Source organism: Coptis chinensis, chromosome 7 (genome assembly GCF_015680905.1).
Source record: "Coptis chinensis isolate HL-2020 chromosome 7, ASM1568090v1, whole genome shotgun sequence".
Taxonomy (NCBI): domain Eukaryota; kingdom Viridiplantae; phylum Streptophyta; class Magnoliopsida; order Ranunculales; family Ranunculaceae; genus Coptis; species Coptis chinensis.
In genome coordinates this window covers 33,914,106-33,935,215 of record NC_141462.1, presented here as the reverse complement: position 1 = coordinate 33,935,215, position 21,110 = coordinate 33,914,106, and the positions used below count along the sequence as shown (strand labels likewise).

The 21,110-nt window shown below is 36.6% G+C and overlaps 1 protein-coding gene across 1 annotated transcript; it reads right to left on the bottom strand.

Moving 5' to 3' along the window:
- Positions 1 to 1,021: 1,021 nt before the first annotated feature.
- LOC147487200 (protein FAR1-RELATED SEQUENCE 5-like) lies at positions 1,022 to 3,139 on the bottom strand. The gene is made up of 4 exons (XM_086573975.1): positions 3,084 to 3,139; positions 2,206 to 2,746; positions 1,727 to 2,080; positions 1,022 to 1,594 (listed from the first exon to the last, which is right to left on the bottom strand). Exons 1-4 carry the CDS (start codon positions 3,137 to 3,139, stop codon positions 1,022 to 1,024), a joined length of 1,524 nt encoding a protein of 507 aa, XP_086430101.1.
- Between the last annotated feature and the right edge of the window lie 17,971 nt (positions 3,140 to 21,110).

Here is a 21,110-nt window from a genome sequence, read left to right as displayed (position 1 = left end):
ATCCACAGGAAGACACCTAATAATGAGATTCATAGAAAACTGGAACAAATTACCAAAGAACATATATAATTAAAAAATTTGCTTGAAATTGTGATAGAGAGCCAACTCTACCAGTTTTCAACATTAAAATGACTTGTCTACGAGTACAAATTCACAAATATAATTAACCATTTGATACAATACGACATACACAGTTTCCAAACCTACAAAATAAATGAAAAGGGTCCTCGAAAAACTCTTCTCCCCTCTGTTAGAGTTCCTTCTCTTCTTGCAAAATGCACTTCAAATTCTTCAAAATAGTTCAACTCCAAATTCTTTGAAAAATCCCAAACTGCCATATAGCTCCTGCCCAAGTTTTCAACTACCACAAATCCATGTAGCTTCTTGTCCAAAGTGTGTTGAAATTAAAGACGCATTAGTGTTCTATAAATAATATTCACCGAGAAGAAAATAAACAAATAGATGAAGCAACTCTATAAAGAAGTTTTACAGACAAAAGAGATGAAACAATACCTAAGTTTTTTTCAATTCCGGACATGTTTGCTTGTCATGATCCTGCGATTTACGCTGGCTACATTTTCTTTTCTTGGTCATTACTTTTTCAACAGGATTCTTCCATCTACCATGGGTGCTCTTACCATTCTTTGGTCTCCCCACCGTTATTGAGATATTCGAATCGAGAATCGGAATTTGACATGAAGTAGTAGCATCTTCTTGACTTTTTTGAGCCTCCATTGAAACATTAATAGTATTAGGAGTTCTAAATAATTTGTCGTGCTCTTCTAAAACACCTATGAAAAGTTTTTCAAGTTCATCCAATGCTATTTTGTAAAAGCTCTAATCTTCAGAAGCAACACTCCACATTTGCGTAGATATTCTACATAAATGGCTCATTTGGAAAGCCTTAAGACACTGGTCATTAGGTTGCACTGCTTCCCCATCCATCACTCTAAACTTGTTTGCCTCATTTGTCCATCTTTTTAAAATAAAATATGAGGGAATTTTATCCACATCAAGATGATCAAATACTCTCAGCATGTCTACAAACTATACCTGTAAACTCAAAATGGTTGCATTCACAATAACCTTCAAGTGTTATATCATTCCATCTCACTGTAAATTTTTCATGCACACCAGATTTTGATTCGACTATATAATTGCCATAAACACCATCTCCTACTGATCGACATATTTTCATGTTTTTCACCGTTGAGAATTCACCACGAAATTTTTCAAAAATGTTCCTCGTAAACACACATGATGCATGCTTCAATAGAAAATCATAGTCATTAACAATACGGTTTTTATGCTTTGAAATGTAATCTTCGTCACACTTATTTCTAACAATCTTCTCCAATGCTTGCTCATATCTTGTGACAAACTCTCTTAGATTTGTATCCTTATTGACAAATTCATTAAAAAATGCATTGATCCCCTCACTGCGTCCAGTTGTATTCATACCAGCATAGAATGTGATGCGATGGTATACAGGAACCCAAGATTCTCTAATGGCATACAAACCATTTAGCCATTCATTATCTGTCAACCCAAATTCTTGCATCAGATCATTCCACTTGTTCTCAAACTCTTCAACCTTATATGTGAACTTAAGGCATCTCTCAATTCAGTTCCTGAAGCTCGCATTCATAGTATAGACATGTAATTTTTGTGGAAATTTCTGTTTTATGTGCCAAAGGCATAGACAGTGGCGTGTGCTAGGGAAAACTGTTTTCACAGCCGAGAACATAGCAACACATTGATCAGTAATGATGAACTTTGGAGCACAATCTCCCATTGTCTCAAGCCATGTATTAAACAACCATAAAAATGTAAATTCTGTCTCATCTTGAAGAAGGGCACATCCAAATTGTATGGATGAGTAATGATGATTAATCCCTGTAAATGGAGCAAATGGCATCTTATATTTGTTCGTCTTATAAGTGGTATCAAAGAAAACAACATCTCCAAACTGCTCATATGCCTTACGAGATCTTGCATCAACCCAAAAAAAGTTCACTACCCTCCCGGTTAGATCTAGTTGGACATCATAATAAAATTGAGGGTTATCTCTTTGTTTTCTCTAAAAATAAGATATGATAGAAGTAGCATCACCTTTTCTAATGTATCAAGCCTTATTGTTCTCAAACAATTGTAACAATCTCTTGATCTAAACCCTACATATTCTCTAATAAAGAGGTCAGGCACCTTGGAAATTTTCATGTTTTCCCTCTGAAAAATCTCTGTTAGATCTTTGGCAGTAGCAGGCATGTGTCGGTTGGACGACATATTCATCCTCTTTAGAGCAGTGACAAACTTATGATTGTGATGATCAGAAAAGACACTTATAATCCACCTTTTTAATTTTTTCTTGTGCAAAATCCGCATTTGTGCATGACATTCACATTTCACTATTGATGTACTATGAATTCTTCCTTCATCACCGTCATTTTCAACCCTCTTCTGAGCCTTTCCCTCGCGTGAACAAACAAATCTAACACTTGTTACTTCATCTACACGAGCTTGAGTTTTATTTGATGACCTTATCCTCACAACAAAACCATTTTGTCGACCATAATTTTGATAGTAGTTATGTGCTTCTTCCACAGAGTTGAATAATATCCCTAAATGTGGTGCCTCAAGCTTCTCAATGAACTCCTTATTAGGGGTTGAATTACCACCAACCCCACTCCCACTCACACCAAAATTATCACATTCCTCGATAACCATAGAATCAACAGATATCCATCTAAAGAAAGTGCATAAAATAACCTTTAGAAAACACAACAAGAAGTATACAAAATCGTTCGAAACAGAAAATGCAACAATATCGAAAAAAAAAATACATGTTTTGATTCTTGCACTGTTGTTGGAACCTACGACGACCTTGTTTCATTGAGATCATATAGCTGTTAGAACATGATAGAAGCTTAATAAGATTTTTTTAGAAATTGACTACAAGCAACTCCAAAAATAAAATAGTAAAAAATAAAGAATGTTAAAGTGCTATTTATTCTAGCAAAATATCATGTAAGAGAAAAGATAACCCACGAGTGAATGGAAGTCGGGATCGTCACCTAACAAACAAGCCATGCATCTCAGGTTGTGCTGCAACCTGACAAAATATCAAGCAATTAGCCATATTGTATTTCCTTTCACTTTCACTATTTATTTGTAATGACAAATGAAATGAGTCTAAAAGCTTACAAAAGGGACAGGAGTGATAGCAACAACCGAAAAAGATGGACGTGTCTCACAATTTACCATTACAAATGATAATGGGTGAGAGGGAGATACATTAGAATCTTCCATTGAACTAGGAATTAATTTTTTGTTGTTTCAAGAATTTTAATTGGAGATGGAGATAGTGAGAGAATTGTGAGAATGGTGTTTGATAAGAGCTCAAAACTGTAGTTTTAACCCCTTAACAATATTGTTTTTTGACCAATTATGTGATTAATAAGTAAGAGTTAGTATTGTTATCGTGTTCTTGTGTATTTCAGGCATTGGAGTCGAATATGTGCAGAAATGTATCCCTTTTGCGAGATAAATGAGCAAAGATTGGTTGCTAAGAAGTTTTATGATTAAAGGCCAAGATTCAAGGAGAAAAAGCCTTTCTAAAACCCAGTCAAAGCAGCAAAGTCAAAGTCAATGCAGGCAGAAATAGCGCACAAAAGTCAACAGAACTTTCGAAGGCCATATCTTTGGACTCATACCTCGGAATTGGGCCTACCTTATGTCAAAACGACCAGCTCGGAACGATCTTTCTAATGGTCCAAGCGTTGACCCAATAAGAGGAGCAAAAGTGGACAAAAAGTCTGTTGAAGTCATTTCTAGCTGAAAACTCCTTTGTGGACTGAAGTAATGAGGTTTTGGGCTCAATTTTCAGGCCCAAAACATGGCTCCTCAGCCCATGCACGAAATTGTGGATCTGGTCTCCTCCATAGGAGAGACAAAGACTTAGCTCTTAAGCAACTTAGTTTTTACTTAGTCAAGAATCCAATAGTTAGTTTTTATCTAGTTATTTTTCATAGATTTAGTTTTTTAGAACAAGAAATTAGTTTGTAGAATCAATAACTTATTGTTTATCTAGTGAATTATCAATAAATTAGTTAGAACAGTAAATTTAGGTTTTAGAATCCATTACTTAGTTCATTTCATTTAGTTTGTCTTAAATTGATAATTAGTTATTCATAATCTTAGTTTTAGATTTAGTTTTAATTCATTTCGAATCATTATTACTCTTGTTCAATTAGATTAATAAAGTTTATTGCTTATTTAATAATGACTTGTTCTATTTGTTCTTGTGTTAGAAATGATAGTGTAATAATTCAAGGCTAAAACCTCCATTAGAGGGGTTTGAGGAAGCCTTGATGAAACTTGATTTCGATTAGCGTAGAAATGGTCATAGTAATCTATTACATTCTAGAAAGTAATTAGTTCTCCATGAGAATGGGTTTGATGGCTTCACATGCTGATTGTTAGTTGGTAGAGATTACCATGAACGATTAAGGATTAGATAGACCCAATTGTTATGCGAAAATATAGCAATTCGGATTATGACAATTCTTCGTTAGTTTATTAAGTCAAATTAAGATGGAATCAAATCCACCTAATTTTCTTGATTGTTGATTTACCATCGTAGTTAATTTCAATTCCATTACTCTCACGACTTTGTTAGTTTATACGAACTAGGAAACGTTACATTCTAAACGAGCTAGGAATGGAACGAATTCTCTACTCTAAACGTATTGCATTAATAAAGAGAGTAGATAACTTTGATATAAAAGCAAGAAGATAGTTCTAGTTTTACTTACATTTGAGTTTCATTGCTTATTCGTAGGTAAAACTAGCATTTTCCCATTTATTAAAATGGCGTTGTTGCTATCTTAGTTGCGTTTAGTTTCATTTTCTTTAGTAGTGTTAATCCTACCAAAGTCCCATTAAACCCACCCACCCTTGTTTGGTTCTAACTGTGGTTGTTTGCTTCAGAACTGATTTTTTTTCCCTTGGGGATACACCGCAAGCACCCGACCAAAAATCCACCAAAAATCTGAGTGCCCCCCGCTATTGTTGTCTAGACATCAGCCCAGGCACGAGCGCACCCTGTGCCTTCCAAGACCAATTCAGAGCGCACCCCGCGCTCTATTGTCTGGACTCCAGCCAAGACACGAGCACACCCTGCGCCCTTGAAAGGCAAAATCTGAGCGCACCCTGCACTCTATTGTCTGGACATTAGCCAAGACACGAGCGCACCCTGCGCCCTCCTCTAAACAGCCCGATTTCCACAGGTTAGTCCAAATTTCTATTTCTTCAAGTTTTTCAGTGTTTCTAACTTGTTAAATACACTGAGCTCGCGTATACAAGACGCAATTCATAAGCGAAGCAAGGAGGCATTTAGGTACTTCTTTCTTCCACTCCTCGCATTGCCAATTAGAGGATTTATACTAGCATATCAGGGTTGTTTTGACTGCTATCGTGTTTCTTTAATATTGGACTTAGCCTTGCATGAGATTAAGGTCAGGTAGAGAAAAAACGACTAACGTAATCTATCGTGAACGTCAACACACACACCTATCTAGTATACCACACACCACACCTATAATAATGGCTGAAGAAAGAGAGTCTCTTCTCTCCGACTTTTATAAAGTCCTGAACAATAGCCCAAAATCTTGCATCGTTCTTGCAGACCCAGTGGGGGATTTCCGAATCCCCCCGAATATATTTAATTTGTTACCAGTTTTTCATGGGTTAAACCATGAAAAACCTTATCAGCATATGCGTAGGATTGAACAAGTTCTTACCACATTCTATCATTCTATGGTAGGTGCGGAACAAATTAAACTGAGATTGTTTCCTTTCACCCATAGCCGATAAGGCGGCGTCTTGGTTAACTGCCCAAGCGCCTAATTCTGTGGACTCTTGGGCCAAATTTATTCAATTGTTTATGGAACATTTTTACCCACCATTAAAGACAGATGAAATGCTTTCCAAGATTCATTTTTTTTCGACAAAATAGTCATGAATTTTTTTTCAAAGGCTTGAAATAGCTTCACTGACCTTCTTATAGAGTGTCAACATCATAACCTGGCAAAAGATCACGTTAGTTCGTGCCTTTTTCAAGGGAGTTTTACACCACCATAAAGAGGTCCTTGATATAATAAATGGGGGTAGTTTCCTCAGTAAAGGAGCCTCAGGCATATAGGTTTTTAGAAGATCAAACAAAGCGTAATAATAACCGGGGGGTTAGTGATAAAACGATAAATGAATAGTTCTACTCACGAATAAATGATGAACTTCAAACGCGAGTAAAACTAAAACTTTACGAAGACTAATTTATCAAAGATTTTCTACTCCCGAATCTATCGAAATAGAGTGGAGTAAAAGATTTATTCCACTCCTAGTTCCTTAGTATTCGATGTTTTCTACTACTATCAATTCTACCAAAGTCAATGAGAGTTTTACGAAGGGAATTTTACTACAATGTCAATTCAAATATTAAAGAAGATACGAATAATGAAAATGACGGAATGCTAATTTGATACTAGATAAAGAATTAGGGGGGGGGGGGATTGATTCCACCTTAACTCGACTTAATTCACTAACGAAGAATATTCGTAATCCGAATTGAACTGCTTTCGCATAATAATTGGTTCATGGTAATCTCTACTATGGTAATCCGTAGTTGTTCATGGTAATCTCTACCAACTAACATCTAGCATGTGAAACAATCAAACTCATTCTCATGGTGAACTAATCGTTTTCTAGAATGGAATGGAAATTACGACTACTCTACGCTAACACAAATCAAGCTTCATCAAGGCTTCTTCAACCCACTCTAATGGATGTTTAGCCTAGAATCATTATGCTATCATTTCCAATCAAAATTAAACTAGACATCATATAAAGATTCTAACTTTACTAATTTAACTAATCTATAATTCAAATCTAAATTAACAACTAAGAAATGAAATTGATTCTAATAAATTTAATAATTGAACTAGATTATGATTAACTAATTATGAAATAAAGACAACTAATTTAAGAATTTAACAATACTAAACTTAACAAGACTTTAATCAATAACTAAATTGGAATGAAATTGAATACTTTATTTTAAACTAATATTTGATTCGAAAATAACAATCTGTTTGTTCTAATACTAATTAATTGAAAGGGAAAACTAGATCTAAAATAATAATTGAAAACTAATTAATGGAATAAAACTCAAAAACTAGATCTAGAAATCTCTAATGGCTACTTTCTACCTTAACCTAATTGCCTCTTAAGAGTTCAGTCTTGTGTGTGGAAATGGAGGAGACCAGATCCACATTTTTGTGCATGGGCTGAGGTGCCATGTTTTGGGCCGAAAAATCGAGCCCAAAACCTAATCTATTTAGTCCACAAGACCCTTTTCAGCTGGATCTGACTTCAGTAGGCTTTTTGACCCACTTATGCTCCTCTAATTGGGTCAACGTTTAGACCATTGGAAAGCTCTTTCCAAGCCAATCATTTTGACATAAGGTAGGCCCAATTCCGAGGCCTAAGTCAAAAGATACGGTCTTCGGAAGTTCTGCTGACTTTAGTGTGATGTTTCTGCCCGTGTTGACTTTGACTTTTCAGCTTTTGACCGGGCTTTACAAAGGCTTTTTCTCCTTGAATCTTAGCCTTTAATCACAGAACTTCTTAGCAACCAACCCTTGCTCCTTTATCTCACCAAAGTGGCACAATTCTTCATATAATTTACTTCAATGCCTGAAATACATAAAAGCACGTAATCAACATTAACTCTTATTTATTACTCGCATAATTGGTCTAAAAGTATTATTGTTAAAGGGTTAAAATTACAGTTTTGGGCTCTTATCAAACCACCCCCAAACAGCATTTTTCTTGTCCTCAAGCAAATATGAGAAATTAGCATAAGTGACCAAAAATGGAGTTCTAACTAATCTCGTTTTGCCGAGTGCGATTGCATTGACCATATGCAATAAGGCCTTAAACCACTAAGAATTCCTTAGTGGACGAGTTATAGCCTCATGAGAGTTTTCCAGTGAAGGTACTCACAAACTTCATCTATACTACAACGACTAAGAAATAAAACTATTATTTCCTTATTTATGCTCCCAATTATCTATATATCTCACTAGTAATGAATAAAGAATAATCAAGTCGAAACCTAAGCTAATATATGCATAATAATCAATTATCTACGGATAACATATATACAATGAGTAATACTATGAAATGCACTAGCAGGTCAGTTTCTGAAAACTCGTAATAGCGTCCTTAAGTAGGTCCTCACATAAATGTCAAGACAAAAACCACTCTGATTTTTCCGCTCAAGTTTCGCAACTACTCAAGTGCATTGGGCACACTTTACCTTACAATCTCAATGACACACAAGGAAGCCGGAGTCGATCAAACACATCTGCCACTTACTATCACACTAACCTATTCCTAATTGAGCTAGAAGTCTTTATTAGGTGTTACGGGGATTAGGAGATGGTTTAAGAAAGAAGGAAATGGATATTCAAAATAGACAAGTCTGAGGTAATTAATATAGTCTTCATATTAAGTAACTAGAGAAAACATTATTCTTTACTTTTGCTTCTACACGTTGTTTCTATCCTTAGCCATATATAATTTTTTTTTCTTAGGCTTTTGACTCCTTTGATTCTATTTTTGGAGTTCTAACTCTTTATTTTATTTTATTATTATTTTTTATTTGGATGAAAACTTTATTTTCTTATTTGAAGCGACTAACAAATTCTTGATTTCAAAGGTCTTTCTCTTTTCTATTCTTCATCTCTATTCTCAGACTCATTCAAAGAATGGGTAGGTTGATTTTTTATTTTGTTTTGTTTTTGTAATAGGGTAAAGGATTTGCGGTTTATGAAAGGCTAAAGAAAGGCTCAAAGGGGCGACTAGCGGAAAATAATTCATAGGTTTGAATTTCTGGCTATATCGATCCAAAAAGGGCCTAAATTCTCGCTTAGGATATGGTATAGTGATTAAGCAAGTGGACGTGTGATTTCTCTATCCGGATTTTACTTCTTCCTTGTGTCATTTCTCTAATGTTTCACTCATATAAGGCTTTAGGCTATATTCTCACATGATTTGTAGAATAAGTACTCTAGCCTAAATTTCAGAAACTTACTGCCAACAATCATTGATAATCATGTAACATATTTATAGATAGATGCAAGGATTATTACCTACATATTAACCTGAGTTTCTAAAAATTATTCTAATGCAAAAGCTACGTGAGACTTCTAGATTATTCAGAGCATAGAGAAAGAAAACAATAACAATATTCCTAAGTGTATAGCATAAACTTTTTATTTATATTTTTTAAATTTTTTGAATTTTTACTAGAAAAAAAGTGCATACTGTACATATCTATATCCTAATAGATGCCTTAATTACACGTGTTTCTATGCCCCCCCGCCCTAAACAAGAAGCATGCTTTGTCCTCAAAGTATTTAAATAAATAGGGTAGAGAAATACCATAGAAACGCGTGAAATTCTGGAACATCTGCAAAACAAGGTTAAACATACTAATATAGAAAATAAAACTGACGCAACTCTATAAGAGTTCCACCCGTTATAGGGTTAATGAGAAATAAATTGTTTGGGACATAAGCAGACACCAACTGAAATAAAAACTAACCTTAACTCCCGTTTAATCCTCATTTCCCTTTCCAAAGAGAGGAGGTTCCTTTGCATCCTGCCATATCGTGATAACTTGGCAAGCCCGCCGCCGTGTGTCATCAACTTGTGCTAACTTGTCGAGTGTTACTATGTCTGATGGGGTGTAAGGAGCAACCAAATGAGGTTGCACCTGCCATCCCGGCCAAGTCATTACTCGAAATGAGCGAACCACCTAATTGGTGGGTTTTATGACTTCAACCCTTTTCCAATCCGTGAACTGGGTACAAAATTTAGGTAGACAACTGAGCATGATGCGACAAACCAAAACAAGCATAAGAAGATACTTATGCCTCATGCTTTGGGCTCTCTTAAGACTAGCCACTAATACTCGGGGAATGTCACATCGACGACGTCCCTCAGCTAAGGCAAGGAAAATATCAACAACGGTACTATTTGCAGAGGTGAACTGCCAATCCCCTAAAATATTCATCAGGATGAATAACATGGTGATGCCTACATTTAGGGACAGGCTACCAAGGGCTATGTTGTAACGCCCTTGGTCCACTATACGAAATACCCCTCCCCCATAATACTCATGGAAATATGTATAGTCATAGAGGTATGCATTATCGGTCATATATCCCCACGTGTCAATAGGATTAGGTATTGGTATTCTCGAAACTAACGCTACCACATGCTTATTGAATTCTAGTGGTGTGTCATCAACCGTGACGGAGAATTCTTGTTCTCCATCCTGGTTAGAATAGAACTTAACATTATTGTAAAAAAATTTAGTAAGCTTAGTTGAATACGAGTCGTCTTCACTTACCAGTAGATGCCTCCATCCTAACTGCAAGATCCTTTCGCGGAACCAATGTCCATAAGTCTTGCTTCCCAACAAGTGTTTGAAAGACTGCTCCGTTATCAATATAGGAGAAATCATCACAAAACTACTTTCAAGAATAGCTGCAATGATCCTGGAACAACCCACAAAAAATTGGAATTTTTTGTGCCCACAGGGGTCAGGGCTCGGGGTGCGCTCAACCTATGCCTGGGTAGGGCGCGGGGTGTGCCTTAGTGATTTTCGAGTTCCGGGCACTTGGGCGCAGGGCGCGCTCACTTTTGCCTGGGATGGGCATAGGTCACGCTCAGGATGAAAACTGGAATTCTAGTATTTTGGGCACAGGTCGTGCTCAGCTCTGGGCTTGGTAGGGTGCGGGTCGCGCTCTGATAAAATTCTGACCGACAAAGGCTTTGCCTAAAGCGTGGTGGCGCTCATCCACTGGAAGCCTTGAGAAAGAAATGTTGAAATGCGGAAGTGAGAAGGAAAAGTTGGGAGTGAAAGGTGAGAGATGAATGTTAGGTGTAGTGTGGGTTGTGAGTGTAGAATGAAGGAATTTTATATAGGTTTTAAATTGCTAAAACGAATCGAGAAGTTGCCAAAAAGCTTTAAGGCAATTGTCAGAAACAAAAAAATTCCAAAACCGAAAACGGAAACAACCCATATTCTTGATTCTAAAACAACCCGAATATCTTTTAGATTTAATTTAGAATAGTAACTTCTAAACTCTTTTAGATTTCATCCTATCACAACATCTAATCATAGGTATGCCCATATCAGCAATATTCTCAACCATCACTCTTAAACAACTTATAAAATGGAGGATCATATAACAAATCATGCTAGAGTAAATAATACCACCCCCAAACAATTCGGGAAGGTGTGATTAACGATAAAAACAATGCACAATTTGAAAAGAACCATATTATATTAAAAATGAAATTAAAACAACATTTTAACTACCAATTTAACATTTAACTTCGGAATTCAAAGTTTAACATCCGAACTAATAAAAAGAAATACATAAAACATAAAAGGAATAATAAAAACAACATCTAATCCATAAGAGCCCTAAACCACTTTCATTGCGGTAGTGGAAGGCACTGAGAAGGAGATGGCTCCCCGAGAAAGCTCGATGGGCCAGAGCCATCCGTCCTGCGGCGACGATGCTCGTGCCTCACAGAAACCTCCTCAAAAAAAGAACCCCTCTGGGGTGGGAAGCGTGCAAGCATATAATATGGTCACGTTCATCAAAGGCTCGATCCCAGTAAATTAGGATTCCTGTAATGTGGCATCGAGATGGCGTCTAGGCAGAATGCCTAAAATCTCAGCCAACAACCCAGTAAATATTTCTCTCCTCCTCCCGGCCACCTTAACAGAAATTCTATTCCCATCCAACTCCCTCGTCCTATAAAACTGTCAGACCAAATCTTTGTGGTAAAAATCATCTGTCGAGTACCACAAACCACTCCAATCTCTCCTAACCATCTCATCACCATAAAATGGTGCGAAGTGGTCGGCAGTAAACGCGTGTTCAGGCAAAATCCTTCATCTTTGAGCCATTGGAAGTTTGACCTGATTTGAGGGTTTAGATATGGTGTAGGAAGCAATGTAAAGCAACCTCACTAGGAAAACGATGGTGGTGGCGCGGTAGCTCCAAATTCTTGGTTTTTTGGTGGTTTTAAGTGGTGGAAATTGTTGGGGGTGGTGGGGGGAATGGTTTGGAGAAGATTTAAGGTGGGATTGTATTGTGGGCGTGGGTGTAGTTGGGTTTCCTTTTTTATTTTTTTTTATTTTTTTTTTATTTTTTTATTTATTTATTTATTTATTTTTGTTTAGGTTTTTAAGCTTTGTTAATGGTGGAATGAAACAACTCGCGACTGTTGGTTTGAAGATGGAGACGCACGTGCGCCGAGATTGGGCCCAAGCCAAATTTGATTTTTCGATTTTTGTCAATTTTTCGCGCAACTTCAAACTAAAATTGTCGCTTCGTTACCGGTCCGATTTATGCAAATGAGATATGGAAACGATCAGGAGAGAATTTCCAATCCAATGATACATAAAACACTCTATTCCAACTTAGGGTGACATATAAGTAGATGGAAAACACCTCGAAGTGAGTGCATGACATAAGTTATGCGAACAAATGAAATCTAATTTCATAGATAATGTCAACCCAAATCAAAATACGATTAAACGGCCTAAGCAACTCAAATGAAAAGTTGAACAATCCCAGATGGAAAAACAAATACCCCACCCCCAAACAAATTTTTGGCAATGAAGTTTGAAAATTTGTTTTAACGTGGGTCTTTTAAAGTCAGATTCCCGAGATTTTAACAAATAACTAGATATATATATCAACAACCTAAAGAGTTGTGGGTCTTTCCATAAATAAATAACATGGAATGCACCCCCAAACAGAATCAAGCACCAAGATTTTCTACGATGCAACTTATTGAAATGAAAGTGAAGTCTGATGGATCTAGAACGTAACCGCGCATGCACCTTCTTTTTTGCCTTTGAACGAGAGGGTGTCCAAGTGAATGATCATGAGAAAATGTATGTTTGTGGAAGATATGTTGGATATGGATAAGTTTTAGAAGGAACGAATGGAAAAAATGAGAATGTGGGTACTGTCTCAATTCTGAAAATGAAGGTGTCAAGTGCCTTTCCCTTGTGAATTATTTCCGTATTAGGAGGATTTAGAAAATCATTAAGCACCGAAGAAACAAGAGGGTCAAGCGCAAACTCCAGGTTCCGTTGAAAAGGTGGAAGGTGGGGAAAATTGGTGATGGAAGATGAATGAGTGTCAACTAGAGCTCTCAGGTCTAGATCATTAGAAGCCTTTAGATATGCCAGACATTCCTCAATAGGTGGGTCAAAAGAATCACTGGGATAGAGGGTGAAAAATTCATCTTCCGTCATAGCGTCAAGGGATAAATGGATGTTGGCAGGGAAGAGTTGCAAAAGAGTTGATGAGGGAACTCTTCCTCAATTTCATCTACGTCTAAGGAGTCCTTGTCGAATTTGGAATTTCCAAAGGAAAGGAATTTGTGCATCTGGTTATCAGGAAACGTGGTTTTGAAATAATCATAAGCTAAGCTCTCGATCATGCTAACCTTTCCATCGATATTCGTATCAGGAAACTGTTTGATTGTTTTAAAAATATTGACCTCAACAGAAAGATGGCCAAAAGACAAGGACATCGAACCATTCATGGCGCTTTATAAGCACGTTGGCGATTTGCCAAAAAAGGGCTCCTAAAATGATCGAACAGAGTCATTAGCTTAACTTCAGATTGAGGATAACAAAATCCAGCGATATAGTAAAATCTGAACCTTAACCAACACGTTTTCAACTACACCCTTAGGATACTTGATAGACCTATCAGCTAATTGCAACGTCATTGTTGTAGGTTGCATCTCTTGTATACCTATTTGTTTATATAAATAATAAGGGAGTAAGTTAACAATCGCCCCGAGGTCTAATAAAGCAGTGGTCGTGTGAGTATCCCCTAAGGTGCATTATATCATAGTATAAAATATCCCGATATATCGCGATATTTGGAGATATCTATCCATATTTCAGAAAAAGATATTTAAATATCACGATATGTTTAGAGATATATACGACTGCAAATATCAGTTATATTTCGATAATATTTGCGATATTTGTGATATCTATGGATATTTGGTGATATTTGGCGATATTTTGTATATATAACAATTTTATTTAATATTTACCATTATATTTCAAATAAATATAAATAATGTATCATAATATATCAATAAATATCCACAATATCCACGATATTTGTCGATATTTTGGATATATCAACGATATTTGCATGTGAAACAATGTCAAATATCCCCAAAGAGGGGGATATATCCACGATACATATCCAGAAATTGAATATCGATAAATTCCCATATCCTGATATTTTTACTATGCATTGTATAGTAGGACGACCAGGGTCCTTGTACTTAACGATTCCATTGTGTTTCGTTAAAGTTGGAAACTATTCAGTTAAAAAGGCGTCTTTAGGAATCTTTGTCTTGCGCCTAGTAGTGCACAACTCTTTAAGAAACTTAACATGGTGAGGTAACTTTTTAATCGCTTCAAGAAAAGGTAAGTTTATCGTTAGATTTTTAAAAACTTCTCTAATCTCGTCAAAATTTGTATACTTGTTTAACATAGCTAATTTATGAGGAAACGGTGGTTTCTCTCTATATTTAGTATATGGATCAACATGATGGTTAACCTTGCTTTTTCTGTTTCTTAGGCTGTTGTTTAACTGGTACCTCTACAGGGGGTTGGATATTTAGTTATCATTTCAGTATCTAGTTCGATGTGTTGTGTAGGGACTATTGGTGGGGAAACTATAGGCATAGTTACTTTGTTATCAACCACTCTACCTGAACGGAGAGTGGTGATATAATTTATCTCACCTATGTTTGCATTTTCGTTACTAGTATTACCGTTTACCTCAAAGGCTGTGTTTGGTGTTTTAGGATTAGGTATCGCTTGTCCTGGAAACACACCTTTGGGTTGTACTTTCTTTTGTGCTAATTGCTATAAGGAAAGTTGGATGGCTTGTAAAATCTGTTGTTGGGTTTGTATAAAGGCGTCAAAATGATCCGGTTGTGGAGGAGTGTTAGCTATAGGTTATGTGACAGGAACTATGTCACGTTGATTATTAATGGGTGGATTTTGATAGTTATTATTTACCAGAACGATACCTCTATTAATATTATAATTATTATTGTTATAATTATTATAATTACCCTGACCTTGTCCTTGTCGTGGTTGAGCTTGGTTGTTATAATTATAATTATCCTGACCTTGTCCTTGCCTTGGTGGACCTTGGTTGTAATTGTTTGTTGGCCTAACATTTGGGTTAAACAACCTTGGAGGTTGTTGATTATTTCGCCAGCCGAAGTTGGGGTTTTGTCGCCAAGCTGCGTTAGGTTCGCTATTAATGGAACAAACATTATCTTGTTGTAATGTTTGTTGTTCGTAAGTGAGAGGATAATAGGAGTCTGGATGCTTTGGACTCAAACAGAAATTACATGGATTGGAGTTGACATTCATGACGGGGATAAGCGTTTGTTGAACAGAAATAGCCTCTACCTTTTTAGTTCGAGATTTGATTAAATTTTTAAGTTCAGCATCGTGTTTCATCTCAAACATACCGGCGGCCTTTACTGTTGTAGAAGAACTAGCGTTGCGGGACATATCGTTACTACCCCCCCAGTTATTATTACGCTTAGTTTGATCTTCTAAAAATTTATAAGCTTCTGAGGCTCCCTTACTCAGGAAACTACCCCCATTCATTATGTCAAGGACTTCTTTATGGTGGTGTAGAAGTCCTTTGAAAAAGGCACGAACTAACGTGTCTTTCGCGAGGTTATGGTGTGGACACTCTATAAGAAGATCGGTGAAACCATTCCAAGCTTCTAAAAATGATTCATGAGGATTCTGTCGAAAGAAATGAATCTTGGAAAGCATTTCATCGGTCTTCAGTGGTGGGTAAAAGTGTTCCATAAATAGTTGAACAAGTTTAGCCCATGAGTCCACATTGAATTAGGCGCCAGGCGCTTAACCAAGACGCCTTTATCGGCTAAAGTGAAAGGAAATACCCTCGTTTAATTTGTTCAAAGACCGAATAGGATGGTGGAATGTAGTAAGGACTTGGTCAATCCTACGCATGTGCTGATAAGGCTTTTCATGGTCTAACTCATGAAAAAGGGGTAACAAATTAAATATATTTGGAGGGATTCGGAAATCCCCTACTGGGTTTGATAGAACGATGCAAGATTTAGGGCTATCGTTCAAGGCTTTGTAAAAGTCAGAGAGAGGAGACTCTCTTTCTTCAGCCATTATTTCAAGTGGTGTGTGTGGTATATTAGCTAGGGGTGTAGTGAGTAGTATACTAGAAAGACGTGTTTGTTGACATTGCCAGTTGATTATGTTAGGCGTTTTTCTTCGGCCTGACCTTAATCTCATGCAAGGCTCAGACCAATCTTAACTTAACGAAACACAACAACACTCCAAATAGTCCTGATATGCTAGTATGAACCTTTAACAGGAGATGCGAGTTGTGGAAGAAAAGAGTTAATGAATGCCTCCTTGCTTCGCTTATGAATAGCGTCTTGTATATGCGTGCTCAGTGTATATAACAAGTTAGAATACTGAAAACCTTGAAGAAATGGAAGTTTGAAACAAACCCGCGGAAAATCGGTTTCAGCCGGAGAGACGGTCGTTGGCTTAGAATAGGCCTAGGTAGGGCGCGGGTTGCGCTCAGGTCAAGTTGGAGTTCCAGGTGTTTAGGAGCGGGGGGCGCTCGAACTTAGCTTTGGTAGGGCGCGGGTCGCGCTAGGGGGAAAACTCAATGTCCAGGCACTTCAGCGCAAAGGGCGCTCGAGTTTTGCCTTGGCAAGGCGTGGGTCGCGCTCAGCTAAAAACTAGAGTTCCAAGCATTTGGGCGCGGGTCGGGCTCCGTGTAATTCTGCGAGGAAAAATTTCAATGCTAAAACGGACAACCACAGTTAGAATCAAACAAGGGTGGGTGGGTTTTGGGACTTTGGAAGACTAACAATTCTAAAGAAAACAATACTAAGGGGAACAAAGATGGCAGCGATGCCATTTGATAAAACGATAAATGAATAGTTCTACTCAAGAATAAATGATGAACTTCAAACGCGAGTAAGACTAAAACTTTACGAAGACTAATTTATCAAAGATTTTCTACTCTCGAATCTATCGAAATAGAGTGGAGTAAAAGATTCGTTCCATTCCTAGTTCCTTAGTATTCGATGTTTTCTACGACTATCAATCCTACCAAAGTCAATGAGAGTTTTAAGAAGGGAATTTTACTACGATGTCAATTCAAATACTAAACAAGATACGAATAACGAAAATGACGGAAATGCTAATTTGATACTAGAAAAAGAATTACGGGGGATTGATTCCACCTTAACTCGACTTAATTCACTAATGAAGAATATTCGTAATCCGAATTGAACTGCTTTCACATAACAGTTGGTTCTTCCTAATCCCTAGTTGTTCATGGTAATCTCTACCAACTAACATCTAGCATGTGAAATAATCAAACCCATTCTCATGGTGAACTAATCATTTTCTAGAATGGAATGGAAATTACGACTACTCTACGCTAACACAAATCAAGCTTCATCAAGGCTTTTTCAACCCCCTCTAATGGATGTTTAGCCTAGAATCATTATGTTATCATTTCCAATTGAAATTAAACTAGACATCATATAAAGATTCTAACTTTACTAATTTAACTAATCAATAATTCAAATCTAAATTAACAACTAAGAAGTGAAATTGATTCTAATGAATTTAATAATTGAACTAGATTATGATTAACAAATTATGAAATAAAGACAACTAATTTAAGAATTTAACAATACTAAACTTAACAAGACTTTAATCAATAACTAATTTGGAATGAAATTGAATACTTTATTATAAACTAATATTTGATTCTAAAATAACAATCTGTTTGTTCTAATACTAATTAATTGAAAGGGAAAACTAGATCTAAAACAATAATTAAAAACTAAGTAATGGAATAAAACTAAAAAACTAGAGCTTGAAATCTCTAATGGCTACTTTCTACCCTAAGCTAATTGCCTCTTAAGAGTTCAGTCTTGTGTGTGGAAATAGAGGAGACCAGATCCACATTTTCGTGCATGGGCTGAGGAGCCGTATATTGGGCCGAAAAATCGAGCCCAAAACCTAATCTCTTCAGTCCACAGGACCTTTTTCAGCTAGATCTGACTTCAATAGGCTTTTCATCTACTTATGCTCCTCTAATTGGGTCAAAGTTCAGACCATTTGAAAGCTCTTTCCGAGTCGGTCGTTTTGACATAAGGTAGGTCCAATTCCGAGGCCTGAGTCCAAAGATACGGTCTGCGGAAGTTCTGCTTACTTTTGTGTGCTGTTTATGCCCGCGTTGACTCTGACTTTTCAGCTTTTGACTAGGCTTTACAAAGGCTTTTTCTCCTTGAATCTTGGACTTTAATCACAGAAGTTCTTAGCAACCAACCCTTGCTCCTTTATCTCGCCAAAGTGGCACAATTCTGCATATAATTGACTTCAATGCCTGAAATACATAAAAGCACATAATCAGCATTAACTCTTATTTATTACTCGCATAATTGCTCTAAAAGTATTATTGTTAAAGGGCTAAAACTACAGTTTTGGGCTCTTATCAAACCACCCCCAAACAGCATTTTGCTTATCCTCAAGCAAATATGAGAAATTAGCATAAGTGACCAAAAATAGAGTTCTAACTAATCTCGTTTCGCCGAGTGCGATTGCATTGACTATATGCAACAAGGTCTTAAACCACTAGGAATTCCTTAGTGGACGAGTTATAGCCTCATGAGAGTTTTCCAGTGAAGGTACTCACGAATTTCATCTATACTACAACGACTAAGAAATAAAACTATTGTTTCCTTATTTATGCTCCCAATTATCTATATATCTCACTAGCAATGAATAAAGAATAATCAAGTCGAAACCTAAGCCAATATATGCATAATAATCAATCATCTACGAATAAAATATATACAATGAGTAATACTATAAAATGCACTAGCAGGTCTGTTTCTGAAAACTCGTAATAACGTCCTTAAGTAGGTCCTCACATAAATGTCAAGACAAAAACCACTATGATTTTTCCGCTCAAGTTTCGCTACTCCAGTGTGCATTGGGCACACTTTACCTTACAATCTCAATGACACCCAAGGAAGCCGGAGTCGATCAAACACATCTGCCACTTACTATCACACTAACCTATTCCTAATTGAGCTGGAGGTCTTTATTAGGTGTTACAGGGATTAGGAGATAATAGACAAGTCTTCATATTAAGTAACTAGAGAAAACCTTGTTTTTTACTTTTGCTTCTACACTTTGTTTCCATCCTTAGCCATATATAATTTTTTTTTCTTTGGCTTTTGACTGTTTTGATTCTATTTTTGGAGTTCTAACTCTTTATTTTCTTTTATTATTATTTTTATTTGAATGAAAACTTTATTTTCTTATTTGAAGCGACTAACAAATTCTTGATTTCAAAGGTCTTTCTCTTTTCTATTCTTCATCTCTATTCTCAGACTCATTCAAAGAATGGGTAGGTTGATTTTTTACTTTATATTGATTTTGTAACAGGGTAAAGAATTTGTGGTTTATGAAAGGCTAAAGAAAGGCTCAGAGGGGAGACTAGCGGAAAATAATTCATAGGTTTGAATTTCTGGCTATATCGATCCAAAGAGGGCCTAAATTCTCGCTTAGGATATGGTATAGTGATCAAGCAAGTGGGCGTGTGATTTCTCTATCCGGATTTTACTTCTTCCTTGTGTCATTTATCTAATGTTTCACTCATATAAGGCTTTAGGCTATATTCTCACAGGATTTGTAAAATAAGTACTTTAGCCTAGATTTCAGAAACATACTGCCAACAATCATTGATACTCATGTAACATATTTATAGATAGATGCAAGGATTATTACCTACATATTAACCTTAGTTTATAAAAATTATTCTAATGCAAAACCTACGTAAGACTTCTAGATTATTCAGAGTATAGAGAAAGAAAACAATACCAATATTCCAAAGTGTATAGCATAAACTTTTTATTTATATTTTTTAAATTTTTTGAATTTTTACTAGAAAACAAGTGCATACTGTACATATCTATATCCTAACAGATGCCTTAATTACACATGTTTCTATGCCCCCACTAAACAAGAAGCATGCTTTGCCCTCAAAGTATTTAAATAAATAGGGTAGAGAAATTCTGAAACATCTGCAAAACAAGGCTAAACATACTAATATAGAAAATAAAACTGATGCAACTCTATAAGAGTTCCACCCGTTATAGGGTTAATGAGAAAGAAATTGCTTGGGACATAAGCAGACACTAACTGAAATAAAAACTAACCTTAACTCTCGTTTAATCCTCATTTCCTTCTCCAAAGAGAGGAGGTTCCTTCGCATCTTGCCATACCATGATAACTTGGCAAGCCCGCCACCGTGTGTCATCAACTTGTGCTAACTTGTCGAGTGTTACTATGTTTGATGGGGTGAAAGGAGCAACCAAATGAGGTTGCACCTACCATCCCGGCCAAGTCATTACTCGAAATGAGCAAACCACCCAATTGGTGGGTCTCATGACTTCAACCCTTTTCCAATCCGTGAACTGGGTACAGAATTTAGGTAGACAACTGAGCATGATGCGGCAAACCAAAATAGGCATAAGAAGATACTTATGCCTCATGCTTTGGGCTCTCTTAAGACTAGCCACTAATACTCGGGGAATGTCATTTCTGCGACGTCCCTCAGCTAAGGCAAGGAAAACGTCACCAGCAGTACTATTTGCAGAGGTAAACTGCCAATCCCCTAAAATATTCATCAGGATGAATAACATGGTGGTGCCTATATTTAGGGACAGGCTACCAAGGGCTATGTTGTAACGCCCTTGGTCCATTATACGAAATACCCCTCCCCCATAATACTCATGGAAATATGTATAGTTATAAAGGTATGTATTATCAGTCATATATCCCCACGTGTGAATAGGATCAGGTATTG